Here is a 20,723-nt window from a genome sequence, read left to right as displayed (position 1 = left end):
AGTAATATATAAATATTTAAGAAAAAATACTTAATAATTGGGCCATGTTTGAATTTGAGCTATCTTTTTAATGATATTTTGTTTCCAATTTTAGGAATTTACAACAAAGTCTTCACAATATCATAGATTAAAACATTGACTTAATACTGTCAAGATAAACATTCTGAGCAATTCTTAAAAAGACTAGGTCATAATTGTACAAAACTTAAGTCATTTGTGGCTTTTAGAAAGGTAACCCGGGTTTTCTAAAGCCATGGTCACAACTTGGTTGCGTAGACGTTATTTCCATTGTTGTCAAAAAACCTGCTTTGGTCGTCCTAAGCGCAGTGATTAAATATCTTCATTCTTCACAATCAGAGATTACCGCGCATCAATACCGCATTGCCTGTGTACGTTTTGGTTTCAATCACACATAAGCATTTTCCAAGTGATCTCAAAAATGTATTTGCTGTCTGTGTCTGACACAGTTGGTTGTGACCAAGGCTTAAGATTTGACTTCATGACCTAGTTTTAAGACACATGTGAATTAGATTCAAACTCTGCAAAGATATTGTGAAGACAAACATTATGATCAAGTTTCATCTAAATTGAGACTTTATTGTGGCTTCATAAATGACAACATGGTTTTCCTTCAATTCGACCTGTTTACCTAGATTTTGGATGCACTTGGCTCAAAAAGACATTTTGATTTATTTTCTATCAAGATTGAATGAACAATTCAGCCTCTTGAGTAGCAATAAGCTTAACATTACATTGCTAAACGTATGACAATTGTGGCAAAGCATAGACCACAATAGCACTTCTCAAGATGAAACTAACAAATAATGTTTTTTTATTCACTATATCCGGATTGCATATCTAAAAAGAGTTAGACTAATAAATTAAATTTTTTATCGTAGACAAATAATATCAAACATTAAAAAATTAACTGAAAGCTACAATACAGTTCGTTAACACAAAATTGCTGACATGTAAACCCATAAATTAAATACCTTGGTTGCACAGAGTTTTGGATTCTGTAAGTAAACTGATATCCAGGCAACACATTTTTAGGGTTATCTTCGTCTATGCATAATTGACCAGAAGGGCATGGGATTTTTCTCAGGAAATCCTCTGTCTTATCTGTGTGGCAAGGATAATCAAACGCCATTGTATCAATTTTTCTGAACATTTTTGAACATGTGTCTGCACCATGTACACTCTGATTTCCATAGAATTCCAAGAAATAGTCGCTGTCAACGAGGACAAGCGTGAATTTATTATTAAGTTTGCTGTCTTTCGCTGTAACATTGCCGTACACAAATCCCTGGGTGTCATCAAGCTTTCCTGGATCAGTTTTTTGAAATCCAAATTTTGTCAGAAACCGGTAGAATTCTGATGTTTTCCATGTTCCTGTTAAATGAAGACATCTTGTTGTTTGCAATAGTTGTAAGAAGACTATTCCAAATGACATACTAACGATTTCAAATTTCATGGTGCTATATTATTACAATACACGTTAAAATATTGTGATTGTCAACACCTCGTTAACTCTTGTGTTGACATTTGTCGATCTTCCGGGTCATCCAGACTTTTCCGGAAGGGGAGCTAATCGCGAGGGGAGCTAGACAAATCGCCCCAAGACAACTCGCCCAAAAAATCTGGACAACTCGCCCCATCGCGAGAACTTATCGTACCGTAAACACGCTACCAGGTTACAAACCAGTAAATAAAGGCTAGTCCTCGGTATTCTTTTACCCCCATTCTTGACTCAATGATATGGAATCACACAAAATCGTTTACTGGGGGAGTTCTATATTGCGAAGGTAGCATGATCAAGTTTAAACGTGCTCAAATGCATCTACTCAATAGTAGTGTAGTCCGTCTGCATCCAGATGGTGTACTGAATTCATCCTCATCATCCTCATCTTCAGTAATTGCATCCCTCTATATAGAGTATTCTCGCAATTAAGTTAAAACACTGCGTATGCAGCAGACAGGTCGGACTTTAAAAAGACGAAAAGTGTCTCTCTATTTACAAGGTTATAAACAACAGGAATCTTGTCTAAAAGGTGTGTGATGCCAGTGACGCCCGGAAGGACTCGGATGTCGACAGGTCTATCACAGGAGGGAATCCCGTATTTTTTTGTATATATGCTATAATATAGCATATATACACACAAAATAATAATACGGGATTCCCTCCTGTGGGTCTATCGTGTTCTGTGTGAGGTTGTTCTGCAGGACGATGTTGAAATAGAATTGCAAAACGACCTTTATTTGATATGTCAACAAGGAACTGTTACACAGCCTTTATGTCATTAATTAAAACTAAGGATCTAATCAAATAACATGTGCATATGCGATAATAAGTAATACACGTTTTACCGTTACGTGAATAAATCTCACTGTAACTAATTTCAGAAGGTGACTAAATATCCGAGTCTGGTGTTGCAAGCACTTGTCATTCGATGTTGTATTTTACGAAAAGTGATTCAACCTTAAAGGGGCCTTTTCACAGATTTTTGCTTGTTTTGAAGTTTGTCATTAAATGCTTTATATTGATAAATGTAAACATTTAATTTTAAAAGCTCCAGTAAAAAATCAAAAATATTTTTTAAAGGAAAAAAAGTAGCCCGCAGCAGGGTTCGAACCAGTGACCCCCGGAATCCTGAAGTAAAAACACATTAGCCAACTGAGCTATCCTGCCAAGCATACAAAAGATGCGTATTTTATACGTTATATAGACAATCTTCGTAGTTTCACAAATTTAAACGACAACAACAGAACTCGCCAAATTATTCAATCGTTTCGCGTTGCAACGCTTTATAATTTTTAGGTTTTCAAATCGTCAAAAGATGCATATAGTGGCTATATTAGACCATGGCAAATGCTCAGTAATACTGTTTCCTCACAAATATCATAACTTAACCGAAAATTTGCGAATCTGAAACAATTATTTTCAATTTTGTCAATTTACCAAACCGTGAAAAGATCCCTTTAAATGTAATCTCATTATGAATGGAAGTTTATTTTCTACAAAACAAGATGTCGGAACGAGGGAAATAAGATTTAAAGACTGCTGGTTTCTTCTATTCGGTGCTTACAATTGCTAAACTTAAACTTTATATAAAAATAAGCAATGAAACAAAAGTCAACGAATTGGCACAATTATTTTAAATTAAAGATAGTGCTTCTAATACAAATACAGACTGGATTAAAGCGAAACAAATTAATTCACTGCAATAAAATGTGTTGATACATTTATAAAAAAGCTAAGACTTAAATTAGCACAAATAATTGTAAGTGATTGTGGCAAATAAGAACGATATTTGATTGCAATGAGGACAGTTTTGTTTCAATCCAGGAGTTGATTTGTTGAGTTGATATATTTTTTTTTTAATTATAGTCATTTCTTTATTTGAAGTCTTTGTCGTACATGTTTGAAAATGTGGTTTATTATCAATATGACTCGACTGCAAGGAACAAGGAACAAGGTTTACTCTTAACATTGCTATATGGCTTCAAATAATTATTATTTCAACTGACATCCACTTCACAAATTTAATAAAATTAACAATGGATAAGGATGATGTTGTTGCCAAGATATATTAAATTCGCAAGATTCGCTCGATACAATGCATTACTCAGCTCTTTTATTATTTTTCCTTCCGTTCCTACGTGTGAGATATTAACCTAGTCCTACAAGGTCGTGGAAACGAGTTGATATCGATAGACAAAAAGTCTGCATGCCTCATCTGTGTCATCGTAGTCGACAGGCCGGTGCAGTGGTAAACAAGTTGCAAAATAGCACAAAGCGGTTAGGTGACATTAACAAGGTTAGTTGAGGCAACACATTTATAAACTCTAGATGCAACTAGGTTTTCAACTCTATTTATAGACAATATACTGTTGATGATTGTCGTGTTTAAGTTTTAGTTTTAACCGTATTGCAAACCTTATACTAGTATAGCATACTAAGATTTATATAAACCAAGGTAATGTAGTCGGTATGGTGGCGTATAGTGTCACGTGCAACCAATAATTGGCCACACCGGTAGGAAATCATTCACATCTGTAGTTGACTCGCGGCGTTTAAACGAGTTTAATTACCGGAATAATAGTTTGTGCTGGCAAAATTATAACTTCCTCTTAGCACCAAATAGGGCAAATATATTCATTTTAATTACCCTAAGTACGAACTTGTCAGTCATCGCTTGGAGTCCGTCTTTTGTCTCACAGTGTCGGTATTTTTCTTCACATTAATACCTATATGCCCATATGCGCTTGTTTGTTGTGCGGATTCAAAAATAAATTCCATAAATATTTCATGGTTTACAACGTTTTGTTTGATAAAATTGAAATCAAACTATCCTGTCTTAAGAATGCCGGGTCTAAATACTCTTTAATTTACTCGTTCAAATACCATATTTATTTTATTTTTAGCTCTATATACTGATTGTTCTTGTTAAACTCAGGTGAACACAATTACATGATAATCCTCTAGGTTTAATGGAAAAATATGGTATTCAATTTTGTCGTATATTCATTTGGTTATTCTTGAATAGTCTCGTAGTGGGTATTATTAATTGTATTGTTTTCAAATGATTTAAAGCCACAGTAATGGACGACATTAAAATCGACACCGTTGAGATGCACACGGGAGGCGAGCCGCTGAGAATAGTCACCGCGGGACTTCCGGTACTGCATGGCGAAACACTGCTAGAAAAAAGGCGTTATTTGCGAGATAACCTGGACCACATACGCAAGTTTCTTATTTTCGAACCACGAGGACATTACGACATGTATGGGGTGTACATAGTTGAGCCTGACATGAAGGATGCCGATTTCGGGTGCATATTTTTCCACAATGAGGGCTATTCGACCATGTGCGGCCACGCCGTAATTGCGCTGGGTCGGTACGCGGTTGACCGCGGCTTGGTGCAGAAGGCTACGGCACCGGAAACGCGCGTTGTTATGCAGTGTCCGTGCGGTCTCGTGGAGGCCTTTGTAGAGTATGACGGCGAGAAGACCGGTAGTGTTCGATTCAACAGCGTCCCGGCGTTTTTGTTTCAGAAAGGTACTGGTTTTATGTCTTGTCTCGCAAAAACCATGAGAAATGAAGGAAACTGGTTGGGTTTTGAACATAGTTTTCGTTGATTAAAGTTGCACATAGGGCGTTGCATTAGCAAGGAATAAAAATGTATACGCGCCGTTTCGCTGTTAGTGAACGGCACGGCAAATTTGATACGCAAACGAATACTAGTATTCCTTTTGATTTGAGACTTTGCACTTAGCAAGTTCCCGAATATATGTGCTAAGTGTGGTTATGTTTACCGATTGCCGTTCACCTATTTCAATACCATTCAAAACATCCAAACAATAATGCCGTTTGCCTTATGTATATCAACAATTGACATTTTGGATCACATACATTTTACTTTTCTCCAGACGTGGAAGTCGATGTAGCGGGACGTGGGAACATCCTGGTGGACGTCGGCTACGGGGGAGCCTTTTACGCGCTTCTTCCGGTGGACAGACTCGGCCTGAGCCTTGCTAAGTCGTCTGTACAAGAGTTGAAGCAAGCAGCTGGTCTCATTACCGGTATAGAAATAAAATGTGTCTTGTTCTGCGAAAACTGGGCTTAATTCATGTGCGTAAAGTGTCGTCCCAGATTAGCCTGTGCAGTCCGCACATGCTAATCAGGGACGACACTTTCCGTATAATGGTATATTTAGTTTCAAGGAAGTCCCTCCTTACTGAAAATCAAGTTTAGGCGGAAAGTGTCGTCCCTGATTAGCCTGTGCGGACTGCACAGGCTAATCTGGGACTACACTGTACGCACATGAATTAAGCCCAGTTTTCTAAGAACAAGACACAAATTATTCAGGACTGTGCATTGTCTTTCGCTCGCTTTTTTGCTCTTTTTTTAAGGCCAAATGTTCAACAAAAACCGAGGTTGTTCTTTGCACGATCTCTTTAAAGGTGACTTTTAGGTGAATCCTTAATGGTGTGGTTGAAGTTGATCTACATTTGGTGTTTCTTACACGCACCACTGCACAATACAGTCGCTTTTGGGGGTAATGGGGTAATGTGATACATGAACTTTATTAAAACATGACAAACGAGGGTTGCTATTGTCATCAGTTTCCTGATCAGTTTGTGCATACAATATCGTAAGTTGATAAGTTTTGGGACACTTGATTTCAATTTGAAAAAATGGTGATTGTTTACACAATTCATTCTCTTGTAAAAAGTTCTGTATTTATATTTTGATTCTTGCACGGACGTCGGCATGGGCTTAAAATCGTCTGCACTGTAGAAAAAAGGGAACATACGAATCTAAAAAACCCTAATTATGTTCGTTTTCGGATCATTATCGTTTCTTACGTTTATCAGTTGAGAACGTTGTATCACGATACATGTAGAAGAACTTGATTTATCCACCTTTTTCATATTACAACCTTTACGATAAACTTTATTTTAGAGACGTTGAAACCTAGCCTACAGCTACGTCACCCCGACAACGCGGATCTGGCGTTCCTTTACGGTACCATATTGACGGACGGAAATGACGCTGGCAATTCACCCGAATCGGCGAACATGTGCGTGTTTGCTGATAAAGAGGTAACAGAATATGGTTTTAAATTTTGATAGTAACCATGGTTATTATTTTGCGACATGTTTATTTAAGATTATAACATAACAGATTACTCTCACAATGTGCTCAGGCTCCAGAAAAGGCATCTTTTATGTACAGTCGAGGACGGACAAACCTTTAATACATTTAAAAGCTTTGATATGCAGTCGGCCGACTTCACTATGGTCCAATTTCAATGGTTTAACAGAATGGTATATGAAACTGTAGTCATTTCTATTTTGAATCAGTTTTTTGAAAACTATTACCAACTATTAGTCATGGACATTACAGGTCGATAGAAGCCCATGTGGGTCCGGAGTGACGGCACGAATCGCCCAGCATTTCCAAAGAGGTTTGGTGCAGCTGAACGAAACGCGGGTTTTCCGCGGACCGACTGGATCAAAGTTTAAGGCCAAGGCAGTGAAACAGGTCACGTGCGGGTCACATGACGCGGTTATTGTGGAGGTTTCGGGTCAAGGTCACTATTCGGGCACGTGCAGTTTTACTTTAGAAGCAGACGACAGCATTGGGAAGGGATTTCTGTTAAAATAATGATCCAGAACTTCCAAAGAAAAATACCTTATATTTAAACATAGCATCTTAGCATCACATACTCGTGTTTAGTCAGAAAAATCGTGAAGGGATGTTTGGCAAAAAAATTAGTTAGGAACTCTTATAATTGTTCAGATCGAAGTATACTCAAGTGTGCATGTATAATTTTTGCTTTACACTTTTGCTTAAATATATACAAGGATGCATGATATTTTCTTGGTTCCAAAAATACTTTGATTCTTACAAATGTTTCATTCTTAAAATTCGCACCATGATGCAGATCTTCATACATAGCAGGGCCGTACGCAGGAATTTGACTGGCGGGGGGGGGGGGCAACCGGGGAGGGTACGGGAGGGGTCTTCCCGCCAATTTTTCTTTAATTTGGCGATATTCATAGTGAATTTTTATGCTTAAAAAACTTATTTTTGTATAATACATTTATAGAATATAACAAGTAAATCAGCACCTTTCTGAAGTCTAAAGCTTTAAAGATTTATGTGAAATTCACACAATGTTTAAAGCTATAAATTTCAGAAATATATGATGTTTGATGAAGAAAGAAAGCAAACTTTGAAAATCAAAAACCTTTTTTTAGAAATGTATCATAAGGTACGACTGACATAGAACCATTATACTTTTTATTCTTTGAATTGAAACCTCCTCTAAAGTTTCAAAGTAAATTCCTCATAAAATGTTTTAAATCTATTACACGGTTTTACTTTCCCCATCATCAACACAGAAAAACCCTCAAAATCGTCTACAACTGCGACATTAGATTGGACCTCGACATTGTTTCTATAATAACAGTTTTCCGTAAGTTTTTGACGGAAATAGTCAAGATATTGAGCTGATTTTTGGTATTATTATTATTATTATTATTATTATTATTATTATTATACCGGATTTATATAGCGCCCTTTTCATGCAAGAGTGCACGTTCAAAGGCGCTTTACAAAAGAACATTTTACGTATCGCAGATACGAATACATTTTGCAACACTGTTTCAAAAGAAATCGATCAAAACTACTTGATTCTACTATAAAACTACTCTATTATACTACAAGTAAAAACATGCACAGTAACCATAGATTACAAAGATCAACAAGAAACTATAAAACTACCCTATGTGTATAGCTATAAGACAATTAATGAAACAATAAAATAAGTACTACGTAAAACAACAAAAAGTAATTATGCTTCCTTTAAAAGGTTTAATTCAAGTTCTTGATGATTGAGATTTTATATAATGAATTGAATAACCACTGCTTATATTGCATAAGATTGGAGGAAGAGGTGTGTTTTCAGTGCCTTTTTGAATGAATTCAGTGTTGAAGAACCTCGAATGTTTGATGGAAGTGAGTTCCAGACTTTGGGAGCAGCGTACATGAAACTTCGCTCTCCGTATGATACGGATTTAATCTTCGTTGGAATCACTAATGAAGTCGCTTCGTTCTTTGATCTTAAGTTTCGCCTTGGTTCGTAGACTTCTCGTAGGTTTTTCAGATATACAGGCGATTGTCCATTTAAGGCTTTGAACGCATTGGTAAGTATTTTGAAGTGGATTCTTTTTTTCTACTGGGAGCCAGTGCAATTCTTTTAGGATCGGTGTTATGTGACTATAGCGGGATGTTCTTGTGATAACACGCGCTGCAGTGTTTTGAACATTTTGTAGTTTTTTGATAGCTGATGTTTGTGTTCCATACAGCAGTGCATTGCAATAGTCTAGCCGAGACGTGACAAGTGAATTGACCAATGATTTTGTGGTATTTGGTGTAAGATATGGCCTGATGTGACCTATTTGCATAATCAGACCGAAACATGATCTACTTATACCATTAATATGGTGTTCCATGTTCATTCTTGAATCAAACCAAGCACCGAGATTTTGTACGTATTGCGATGGTTTAATTGTCGAGTCCCCTACTTTAATAGTTAACCCATCTACGTACTTGGCGTTGTTTTGACTTGAAAATACTATGGCCTCGGTATTGTCGGTGTTTAGTTTGAGCATATTTGTATTCATCCACGAGATGATAGCGTCGAGGCACTTTTCAACTCGATTTAGTGTTTCGTCTTGGGCTGCTCCATCGGTGGGTTCAAAGGAAATGTAGAGCTGCGAGTCATCAGCGTAGAAGTGATGTCCGAGTCCATGTTTTTTGCAAATTTCCCCAACAGGTTTAGTATACATAGTATAAAATTTTGGGCCTAACACAGATCCCTGGGGTACGCTGAAGGTCAGCAGCACTGGTTCTGATTCCTTGCCGTCAATGCTCACCGTTTGGAAGCGGTCAGATAGGTAGGAAGCTACCCACTGTAGTGGTTGTTCAGCAAAGCCGAACTGTTGTTCGAGGCGGCTTAAAAGGGTTATGTGGTCGATGGTGTCGAAAGCGGCAGAGAGATCCAGCATAACAAAGACAGTGACCTTTTTCTTATCTAATGATTGTAGGACATCGTTTTGAACTTTTAATAAAGTTGTTTCTGTTGAGTGAAACTTCCTGCATGCAGACTGATTTTCTGAATTTAAATTGTTTGCTGTCAAATGTTCATCTATTCTTTTGCTGACAACTTTCTCCAATAATTTTGAAACATATGACAGATTCGAAACCGGGCGATAGTTTTGTAGTGTTTCTTTATCTAAGGTGGGCTTTTTAAATAAAGGTCTTATACGTGATGTTTTAATGGATCTTGGCACACTTGCTGTTTCCATCGAAAAATTGATGATTTTTGTCAGTATTGGTAGCAGTTCAGTTTTGCATTCTTTCAGGAGCCAAGTTGGAATAGGGTCAAGCTCGCAAGATTTATTTGGGGATTGCATAATGTTTTTTTTTTCAACTTCTTCCTCAGTTGTCGGACGGAAATGTGTCAAACTGCATGTTTCTGCTGTTGGGTTATTATCGCTTCTATGTTTTGGATTTGCTTGAGATAGGGCATGTTCAGAGATATCTTTTCTGATACCTTTAACTTTATTTATGAAAAACGTATTGAAATCTTGTGCTAACTCAGGTATGTGAGTCTACCTTCATGACCATCAGATAAAGTGTGAAATTCGTTCCAGACAATTGATATTTGGCGAAGTTATGGGCCTTGAACTCTATAAAAACCGTTTTCCAGATCTTTAAAAAAATCTTTCTGAAATTGAGCTGATAATTATGCCCCCGGTAGGTTGGCATATAGCACTGTTCGTCCGTCCGTCCGGCATTTCATTTCCCAAACTTTTGCCGAAACACTAAGATTGACCTTATATTTGATGTGTGAGTCTACCTACATGACTTACAGATGAAGAATGACTTTCGCATCGGTCCATTGATTTGTAGCGAAATTATGGGCATTCGACTTAGACAAAGAAACTTTCCAGCTCTTATTAATGCCAATTATCCATATCACCTCTCTAATTGCTTCCAACATTACTTGTTCTTCAAAAATTATTAACGTCCGCAATTTTCAGACCTTCAACCTAATGTATCATTTGCTTCCATTCGCTGCTTTTCTTTCCTTGGCCAATCAAAAGACGTCTTACATTAACCATCGGTAGATGAAGCATTAAGATCACAAGGGGCTTAGGGATGTGTGTACAGGGGATTAGATCTCCAATGGCGAGGAAAATAGCGCAAATCCACTTTTTTATCAGGACAATAAAACACATCTCTTTTGTATTGAGTGAAAGTGTACTGTGGGCCATTTTATGAGAGAAAAATGGCAGTAGGCGCATGATAAAACAAGTGGGCCAAGATGGCCCTAGTTCGCTCACCTGGGAGGAGTCGGTTCATTCAATCTTTACCAAACGTCAAACTTGACCTAGATATTGTCCAGACAAACATCCTGGTCAAGTTTCATCATTATTGAACTAAAACTCTGGCATATGGAGTGATTTTGTTTTTGTAAGATTTTACCTGGTGACCTATATTTTGAGTTATTACCAAACATCAAACTTTGCTTACAAAAATAAATATTATGACCAAATTCATAAAATCTGAAACAAAGTTGTGACCTCTAGAGTGTTAACAAGGATTTTGTATAATATAATGAAAAGTTTTAGAGTGTTTACAAGGTTTCTCTATAGCCAAATAAGGAAAACTGCCCCCCCCCCCCCCGGCAGCCATATTATTCAATTGACAGGAACCATTTTCGAACTCAACTCTCATATCAATGAAACAAATTTTCTGACCAAATTTCATGAAAATTGGGCCAAAAATGTGACTTCTAGAGTGTTCATATGTATTCACTTTATACATATAGGGGAAAATGCCCGGCCCACTGGCGGCCATGTTTTTTTCACCGATTGCGGCCATGTTTTTTTCACCGATCTGGACCATTTTCGAACTCGTCCGAGATATCAATAAAACCAATGTTTTGACCAACTTTCATGATGATTGGGCAAAAACTGTGACTTCTAGAGTGTTTACAAGGTTTCTCTATAGCCAAATAAGGAAAACTGCCCCCCCCCCGGCAGCCATGTTATTCAACTGACCGGAACCATTTACGAACTCAACTCTCATATAAAGGAAACAAATGTTCTGACCAAATTGCATGAAAATTGGGCCAAAAATGTGACTTTTAGAGTGTTCAAATGTTTTCACTATATACATATAGAGAACTGAGGAGCTGCGCCATGAGCGCATGATACGCCCGTCGTTCGCCAATGAAGTAGTAAGGTAATAAATAACCCTTTGAATCATTTTTTTACTTCAGTTTATTTGTATTTGAATACATGGTTTATTTTATAAGTACATGAGCATGGAGCGCCGTCTCCTTGACATTCATACCATATCTTTTTTTGAGTATATGTATGCATTTCTTTAGAGGATATGGAGTTGACGTCATAGACGGGCGTATAAAAATGCCCCGCCCACTGGCGGCCATGTTTTTTCACCGATCTGGACCATTTTCGAACTCGTCCGAGATATCAATAAAACCAATGTTTTGACCAACTTTCATGATGATTGGGCAAAAATTGTGACTTCTAGAGTGTTTACAAGGTTTCTCTATAGTCAAATAAGGAAAACTGCCCCGCCCACTGGCGGCCATGTTTTTTCAACGGACCGGAACCACTTTTAAACTCAACCAACATATCATTAAGACAAACATTTTGATAAAGTTACATGAAGATTGGGCATGAAATGTGACTTCTACAGGGTTTACAAGTTTTTTCTTTTTGTTGACCTAGTGACCTAGTTTTTGACCCGGCACGACCCAGTTTCGAACTCGACTGAGATTTCATTGAGACAAAGCTTCTGACCAAGTTTCATGAAGAGCGGAAATAAATGTGGCCTCTAGAGTGTTTACGAACAAATGTGGACGGACGACGGACAGGCGGATGACAAAGACCGGTCACAAAAGCTCACCTGAGCAATCAGGTGAGCTAAAAAATCCTAACTTGACAGCCAGCTGGGGGGCCCGGGCCCCCAGCCTGCATAAATACATTCATTAATAAGTTTCTACACTTTACAAACTCCAACACGACCGTGTTATTTTTTCATAAATCTTTTGTTTAAGTCTCTTTTTTGAGGTTGTGATTGTAATGTCTTATATTGCACAATAATTAAATTCATCAAAGTCTATAAAGTTTGGTCAATACAGGGTATACAAATCTTTTTAATTAAAACATATTTTATCTGATTTAACTGGTGAGAAACATGTCATGACACAAGATTTATTGTCCTTTATTTATACAAATATTGCTATATTAATCATTACGGTTGTTATGAACAGTGTCATCTAAACCTCATCAAACTTTCAGTAAATGTTTTTGTTATAAAATGGAGGCCAATATTGATAAACAGCCAATATTAAACAGGCAATTACTGAGTAATTTCTCTTTATTTATTAAACTTGCGAAATGTGCTGTTCCCACTGTTTTACTAAGTTCCATAAAATCTTTACCAAACATTCTGCATATTTTTGTACACATAAAATGGATGCCAAGTTGGATAAACAGACATATTGCCACATGCTCTTCAGAGTTATTTCCTTTGGTTTATAAAAAAAAACGAAAAAACAACTACAACATTTTGTTCAGTTGTGTTTACTTTTTTTAAAAAGAATTTTCACCAAACTTACCAGATAAAGGGTCATTTTTACGACTGGCATAATTGCGGATTAGCGGGTTGGTCAGATTAGTGAGTGTAACGACCATTGAAATACAGAAGGAAACAAGAGCACCGCATAACGGGTGCCATGCTCGGCTGCGAAAGATTGTCAGATTTTTTTGATTTTTTTTTTAGAGGTCACAGTAACCTTGACCTTGTGACCCAACAAGAGATGTGTTCGTCAGAAACACAATGCCCCCTACTGCGCCACTTTGAAATAAAATTCTATTTATCATTTGACAGGTATAGAAATCATCTCCCTTTAAAGCTTATTACTTCCCTTGAATTTTGTCCAATCCAACCAGATGGGGGGGGGGGGGGGGTAAGGGGGGGGGAGGGTCTCACAGTCAAGTATGACCATGTCAGACATCACTGATAACCAATGCCTGTGGTTTAAAAGAGATCAAAGCCAGAGTTGATCATGTATCTATGGACACAAGTCCACAGGTATGTAATGAACATGAAAGAAATGACAATTATATCATTTAAAAAAAAAACTTTGACAAATCAATCATTTGAGTTATAAATAATCAAAATAATAAATCTGTACAGTAACTGTGAAAAGAACTTCAATTCTTGGAAAGGAAATATATAATATGACATTTATAATTAAATAAATTACTTCCCTTGAAAATAATTGTCTCTAACAAATCTCTATTTTTAGTAGCAAATACATGTAATTCAAAGCCACTACCGTGACTGTAGATTCACCACTCAAAATGTGCAGCTCCATGAGATACACATACATGCCAAAAATATCAAGTTGCTATGTTCAATATTAAATAAGTATCTCCCTTTAAAGCTTATTACTTCCCTTGGATTTGTATTTTTTACCGTAGACCGTAAAGGATGACCATGACCTTTTACCATAATGTGTTTGTCAGAAACAAAATGCCACCTACTGCACCGCTTTGATTTATTTAACAAAAATATATACGTTGGCAGGTCAGATAACTATGTCCATTTAAAGCTTATTACTTCCCTTGATTTGTTTTTTCGACCCTAGACCATGAAGGATGATGTTCACCTTGAAATTTTACCACTCAAAATGTGCAGCTCCATGAGATACACATGCATGCCAAATATCAAGTTGCTATCTTCAATATTTAACAAGGGCTGTTTGTAAAACATGCATGCCCCCCATATGGGCTGTCCGTTGTAGTGGCAGCCATTGTGTGAATACGTTTTTTGTCACTGTGACCTTGACCTTTGACCTAGTGACCTGAAAATCAATAGGGGTCATCTGTGAGTCACTTTCAATGTACCTATAAAGTGTCATGATCCTAGGCAAAAGCGTTCTTGAGTTATCATCCGAAAATCATTTTACTATTTCGGGTCACCATGACCTTTGACCTTGTGACCTCAAAATCAATAGGGGTCATCTGCGAGTCATGATCAATCTACCTGTGAAGTTTCATGATCCTAGGCATATGCGTTCTTGAGTTATCATCCGACCCCATTTTACTATTTCGGGTCACCGTTACCTTGACCTTTGACCTAGTGACCTCAAAATCAATAGGGGTCATCTGCTAGACATGATCAATCTACCCATGAAGTTTCATGATCCTAGGCGTATGCATTCTTGAGTTATCATCCGGAAACCATTTTACTATTTCGGGTCACCGTGACCTTGACCTTTGACCGAGTGACCTTTAAATCAATAGGGGTCATCTGCGAGTCATGATCAATCTACCCATGAAGTTTCATGATCCTAGGCGTATGCGTTCTTGAGTTATCATTCAAAAACCATTTTACTATTTTGGGTCACCGTGACCTTGACCTTTGACCTAGTGACCTCAAAATCAATAGGGGTCATCTGCAAGTCATGATCAATGTACCTATGAAATTTCATGATCCTAGGCCCAAGCGTTCTTGAGTTATCGTCTGACAACCACCTGGTGGACGGACCGACAGACCGACCGACATGAGCAAAGCAATATACCCCCTCTTCTTCGAAGGGGGGCATAAAAAGTTATGGCCAATGTTAAGGTTTTAGCACGACGCCTACGGCGGACAACGAGCTGGCTATGACAATAGCTTGGGTTTTCTCCTAAAAATCTGGACTGAAAAATGGTGGTTGTCATAGCAAGTTGGTCTTAATACCAAGGGGGTTGTAAAGAGTTTTTACTATAATATTTCTGGCCATGACCTTGTTAGCATATACAATGAAAACACGCAAAGCATGTGCAGCAACATTCCAATCTATTGCAGACGAAAAATTGATGAATATGTTGTATTATCATTGCCTATAACGGTTAATCATAATGTTATATTTAAATGCTCTCAGGGATGCAAGAATTACAGTGAATAGGAAATCCATACTAACGGAAAGTGTCACCCCTCTCAAACCCCACAGACTGACAGTGTGACTACTGCAAATACAGTGTTTAGGAAATCCAAACTAACAGAGAGTCTGACCATCCCCACTTCCAACCCCACAGACTGACAGTATTACTACTGCATGCTCTCCTTTATTATACACACCACCATTAAAATGTGTAATTGACAGAGTTCAATAGTATAATATTTCAAAAGGGGTTGAAAGCAGATTTGTCAGTAATTTTCTTTAGTTAAATTATTGAAACATATATAAGTCATTTTGCATACTGAATATTTTATTATTCATCAATTTTTGGACAAAATATTGTGTAATACATACATGTATATAGATCATAGTAGTATTAACTATCTTATAAATTCACTTATCATAAAACAATTACTAATCTTAAAACATTCAATCTTAAACATTAATTTATCATAAACATTCACTCCATAAACATGGAAATTGAAATCAACAACACCACTTTCAAATAACACTGTACACCCCATATTAGTCTATTGTATACACAAAGTCAGTCTAGCACTTCTTAAAACTCAACACACTTAAAGTAAGTCTATTACAAAAAAATCTAAACATAGTACAAAGGCAAGAATATAGAAGTTTCCCAGTATTATTGTTGGACAATACAGCTAAACATTAATACCTATAACACAATATATATGTGGAGAAAATAGTTGAGAAAAAATAATACTTGTAATGTTCAATAGTAAATCTTGTAACTTACACATATAGCATATGAAAATAACTAATATAGCATAAGCATTAGTTGTTATTTTGTGGCATATTTTATTAAACGAGACCAGGAAAAGTTTGGCTTGAAACATAAATTGCCTCTGCTCTTTTAATACGAGAGGTTTGAAATGTCAACTAGTTTCAGATCTTTTTAACCCTTTGCATGCTGGGAAATTTGTCATCTGCTAAAATGTCGTCTGCTGAATTTCTAAAATCATCATTTTCTTCACTTTTTTTCAAAGAATACTATCAGAATAGCAAACAGTTTGGATCCTGATGAGACGCCACGTTTTGTGGCGACGCCACATTTAGTGGCGTCTCATCTGGATCCAAACTGTTTGCAAAGGCCTTCAAAATCCGGTTCCAGCGCTCAAAGGGTTAATCACATGCTTTTAAACTTCTCAGTTTACCAAAACATGCTGTACAATCCTGACTAAACATCATTTAACGCAGACAGTAATTTTCCCGCAATAAGGTCAAGTGATTGTCAGTAGAAGAAAATGTTGAAAATTCTCAAATCCCTGTCACATACATGTACACTCTCAAGATAAGAACTGACATGCTGGTTTGTCTACATCATGGACAAAAGTAACAGCATGTGATAAAACAGTATTAAGCACCGACTATTGCACTGGCCCTGGAAACACTGGCACAAAGTTGAGAAACAAAGTGCATCCATTATTAGCACATGCACATGTATGTGAATTTCTAGTCTGGTTGAAGGAGGACAAGATATAGAATTTACAACTATAACATAAGTGTAAACCTATTTACTTAACTCAGAGCCAAAGTGGAAATGGCTATGTGCAAACAGCATAAAACCAGAACTGCCTGCTGAGTAACTCGCAGTGAACTTTCTAAGGGACAAAAAATGAGTCAAAATACGTATCTAAGTGGTAAAGGGTTAAGTTTATATATTCTTTAGTCTTAGAGAGGTTCTCTGGGTTGAACCAGCATTTGAAATGGCCATGACTTCTCTTTCCAAAGTGAATTAGATCCGTGGGATAGAACCGAGAACTCCATATAAATAGGCAGACATCAAAATATGCTTGATCTCCTAAAAATTGGAACCTTATACAAAAAACTTACTTTAAGATTAACAATCATGAATGAAAAAAAAAAGATATAAAAATAAACAAAACAAAAATGACACCGGGTACTTGTTTTTATCATAAAAATAAATGTTCTCTTAAAACTTGTATTGTATACACTACTGTGTAAAAGTACATAATAAAAATACTAGGTACAATCCAAAGAAGAACAAAATTTAAGACATTTGTTCATAATTATATCAATATCATTTGAAAAATAACAACAGATGTAGATTTTTATCGTCCTTGATTTCCTCGATAAACTGTATCAGCAACATACAGAGAACACATTACTTTAAGGTCTGTCTATTAAACATTGTGTACAGTGCATACAAGCTGAATGACCAATTCATTGCAAAAATGTACACCAATAATATAAATTAGAAAGTTGACCAACGACAAGCTTATATTTATTTAAAACAACATACAAACAATAATATTGGTATGTTTAAAATAACCATACCCATGTTTTCTTCGTTTGTTGTACTTATGTTTGCTTCAATTAAAAAAACTTATATGGGCAGGACTACTCCATTGAAGCATTCTCTCTACCGGAATGAAGGCAAATAATGTCTCTAACATGAAGTTCTTGTTTTAAAAAACTAATTGTAAATTTCACAGAAGTCAAATGGAATTGATTTCAACATGTAATTTAGATCAATAAAAACAAATGTAGTTGCCATTAGAACCCATTATATAACATTCTTTATTAGATGCACACAAACTGAAATTAATTTATCAAAGACACTTTTATTAGAATGTAAGCAAAATGAAAGTGGGTAGGCATAGACAGTTTTGTAAATACAATCTAAAACCCAGCAGTGTCAGGTACCGTTATTGCATATAATATTTACAGTATTTCAACTATAAATTCAATACATACACCCAAAACATGCAACCAAAGTTTCAGAAAATGTACTGGCATGTAAACAGATATGACGTTTTTATTACCCGCCCCTTTGAAAAGATTGTGAACAGATTGCTTGGCCGAGGAACATGGGTCATAATCAACATTAGTAAGGTATGATCAGTGATTGCATATACAATGATGTTTTATTGGCACCCAGCATGAATGAGACAAAAAAGGGTGGCCAACGGATATGGTAATGGTCAACATCTGTTCATTTAAGTACCAGCTAACGTGATTGGTTAACGCCCCATCTCTAAGACTCTTCCTATGAGGAGGTCAGCAGCTTGACCCGTTCATCTTTCATGCTGTACATCACTATACATGTGCACCTGAAAAACAGTGGCAGGGAAATGATTGAAACAATTGAGCCAGGCTCTGAGAAAACTGGGCTGAATGCATGTGCATAAAGTGTTCTGAGAAAACGGGGCTGAATGCATGTGCATAAAGTGTTCTGAGAAAACGGGGCTTAATGCATGTGCATAAAGTGTTCTGAGAAAACGGGGCTGAATGCATGTGCATAAAGTGTTCTGAGAAAACGGGGCTTAATGCATGTGCATAGTGTTCTGAAAAGACGGGGCTTAGGCAATAGAAAATAAATTCCTAGATTCTCATCCCCGCCTGCCCATCGAAAATCGTCCTGCCCGAACGGTTTTTATTTTGAAAAAAAAAATCCGTAAAAAAAATCGAGCCGCAAAATACTGAGGACGAAACAGCTGAATGAGTACGAAAATTGCGAAGTGCTAATCTGCAACTCAATGTCTCCAAGACAATTATTAATTTTAATGGCGCAAGAGCGTTGTCTGAAATTTAAGTGATCGAGCGCAAAACAACAAAATGTTTTTTATTTTGAGGTGTAGAAACAGCGTTACAACCGTAAAAGATTGGACCGGGGTGTCAAAATGTGCAGAAACTTCAACTCTCGCGGACCTGTACGATGAGTTCATTTGTGGTTTGTGGTTCAAGCCCCATCGTTGAAAGTTGACCACCCAAAAATTGTCTGTGCCCTAGTTGGCCGAAATAAATTAGAATTGACACAGGTGTTACCCGTTGTTACAGTTAGTCAAGCTGTCGGCTGTCTAGGAGATTTGATTTACTTTAGTATTGGAGACACCCCTGAAACTTCCCATAAATCTCCATGCATACCATGTTTTAATCAATTATATCTAGCCATACTGAAAAAATAATGTAAAGGGTTCTGTTACAGATTTGTATTTTCTTTAATACTTTGTGTAGTCAATGTTTTATTGAATGTCAGAATATGTTTAACATGATATTAAAAGGGTAAAATAAAACACAATAGTCAAATTTTGATAATGTATTTCTTTTATTCTATATAATTTTACATACATACATACATATAGGCATTATGCATATAAACTAACAAATTCATGAACATTTCATTACTAAATATATAGGTCCGACATATAAAATAAAAAGTAAAAAATAAACACCACCCACCCGCCCCAATTTTCCCCAAAATTTGGATGAGAATCTAGTTATTTATTTTCTATGGCCTTAATGCATGTGCATAAAGTGTTCTCTGAGATAACAGGGCTTAATGCATGTGCATACAGTGTTCTCTGAGATAATGGGGCTTAATGCATGTGCGTACAGTGTTCTCTGAGATAACAGGGCTAAATGCATGTGCATACAGTGTTCTCTGAGATAATGGGGCTTAATGCATGTGCATACAGTGTTCTCCGAGATAACAGGGCTTAATGCATGTGCATAAAGTGTTCTCTGAGATAATGGGGCTTAATGCATGTGCATACAGTGTTCTCTGCGATAACAGGGCTTAATGCATGTGCATAAAGTGTTCTCTGAGATAATAGGGCTTAATGCATGTGCATAAAGTGTTCTCTGAGATAACAGGGCTTAATGCATGTGCATAAAGTGTTCTCTGAGATAACAGGGCTTAATGCATGTGCATAAAGTGTTCTCTGAGATAACAGGAATTAATGCATGTGCATACAGTGTTCTCTGAGATAACGGGGCTTAATGCATGTGCATAAAGTGTTCTCTGAGATAATGGGGCTTAATGCATGTGCATAAAGTGTTCTCCGAGATAACAGGGCTTAATGCATGTGCATAAAGTGTTCTCTGAGATAATGGGGCTTAATGCATGTGCATACAGTGTTCTCTGAGATAACAGGGCTTAATGCATGTGCATACAGTGTTCTCTGAGATAACAGGGCTTAATGCATGTGCATACAGAGTTCTCTGAGATAACAAGGCTTAATGCATGTGCATAAAGTGTTCTCTGAGATAATGGGACTTAATGCATGTGCATACAGTGTTCTCTGAGATAACGGGGCTTAATGCATGTGCATACAGTGTTCTCTGAGATAACGGGGCTTAATGCATGCGCATACAGTGTTCTCTGAGATAACG

General features: G+C 36.9%; 3 protein-coding genes across 4 annotated transcripts in view; 1 reads left to right on the top strand and 2 right to left on the bottom strand.

Annotated features, from left to right (window-relative positions):
- LOC127875469 (uncharacterized) overlaps positions 1–1,734 on the bottom strand; it is a 28,057-nt gene extending 26,323 nt beyond the window's left edge. The window contains exon 1 of one of the 2 annotated variants that reach the window (XM_052420541.1): positions 993–1,734. In XM_052420541.1, the coding sequence (XP_052276501.1) occupies positions 993–1,474 (482 nt within the window). In that variant the 5' untranslated portion in view covers positions 1,475–1,734. The remainder of the gene's footprint in view (positions 1–992) is intronic. The other variant, XM_052420542.1, reaches the window with a different exon arrangement.
- A 1,857-nt stretch (positions 1,735–3,591) lies between these two features.
- Positions 3,592–7,380, top strand: LOC127875471 (trans-L-3-hydroxyproline dehydratase-like). Its single transcript, XM_052420544.1, has 5 exons — positions 3,592–3,818; positions 4,595–5,059; positions 5,431–5,583; positions 6,467–6,606; positions 6,911–7,380. Exons 2-5 carry the CDS (start codon positions 4,603–4,605, stop codon positions 7,169–7,171), a joined length of 1,011 nt encoding a protein of 336 aa, XP_052276504.1. The 5' UTR covers positions 3,592–3,818; positions 4,595–4,602; the 3' UTR covers positions 7,172–7,380.
- An 8,475-nt stretch (positions 7,381–15,855) lies between these two features.
- LOC127875466 (eIF-2-alpha kinase GCN2-like) overlaps positions 15,856–20,723 on the bottom strand; it is a 74,217-nt gene continuing 69,349 nt past the window's right edge. The window contains exon 39 of the mRNA XM_052420533.1: positions 15,856–18,661. Coding sequence (XP_052276493.1) covers positions 18,598–18,661 — 64 coding nt within the window. The 3' untranslated portion in view covers positions 15,856–18,597. The remainder of the gene's footprint in view (positions 18,662–20,723) is intronic.

Source organism: Dreissena polymorpha, chromosome 3 (assembly GCF_020536995.1).
Source record: "Dreissena polymorpha isolate Duluth1 chromosome 3, UMN_Dpol_1.0, whole genome shotgun sequence".
NCBI lineage: Eukaryota > Metazoa > Mollusca > Bivalvia > Myida > Dreissenidae > Dreissena > Dreissena polymorpha.
The sequence above is the reverse complement of the archived record's forward strand: the minus strand, read 5'-3'. Positions and strand labels throughout refer to the sequence as shown.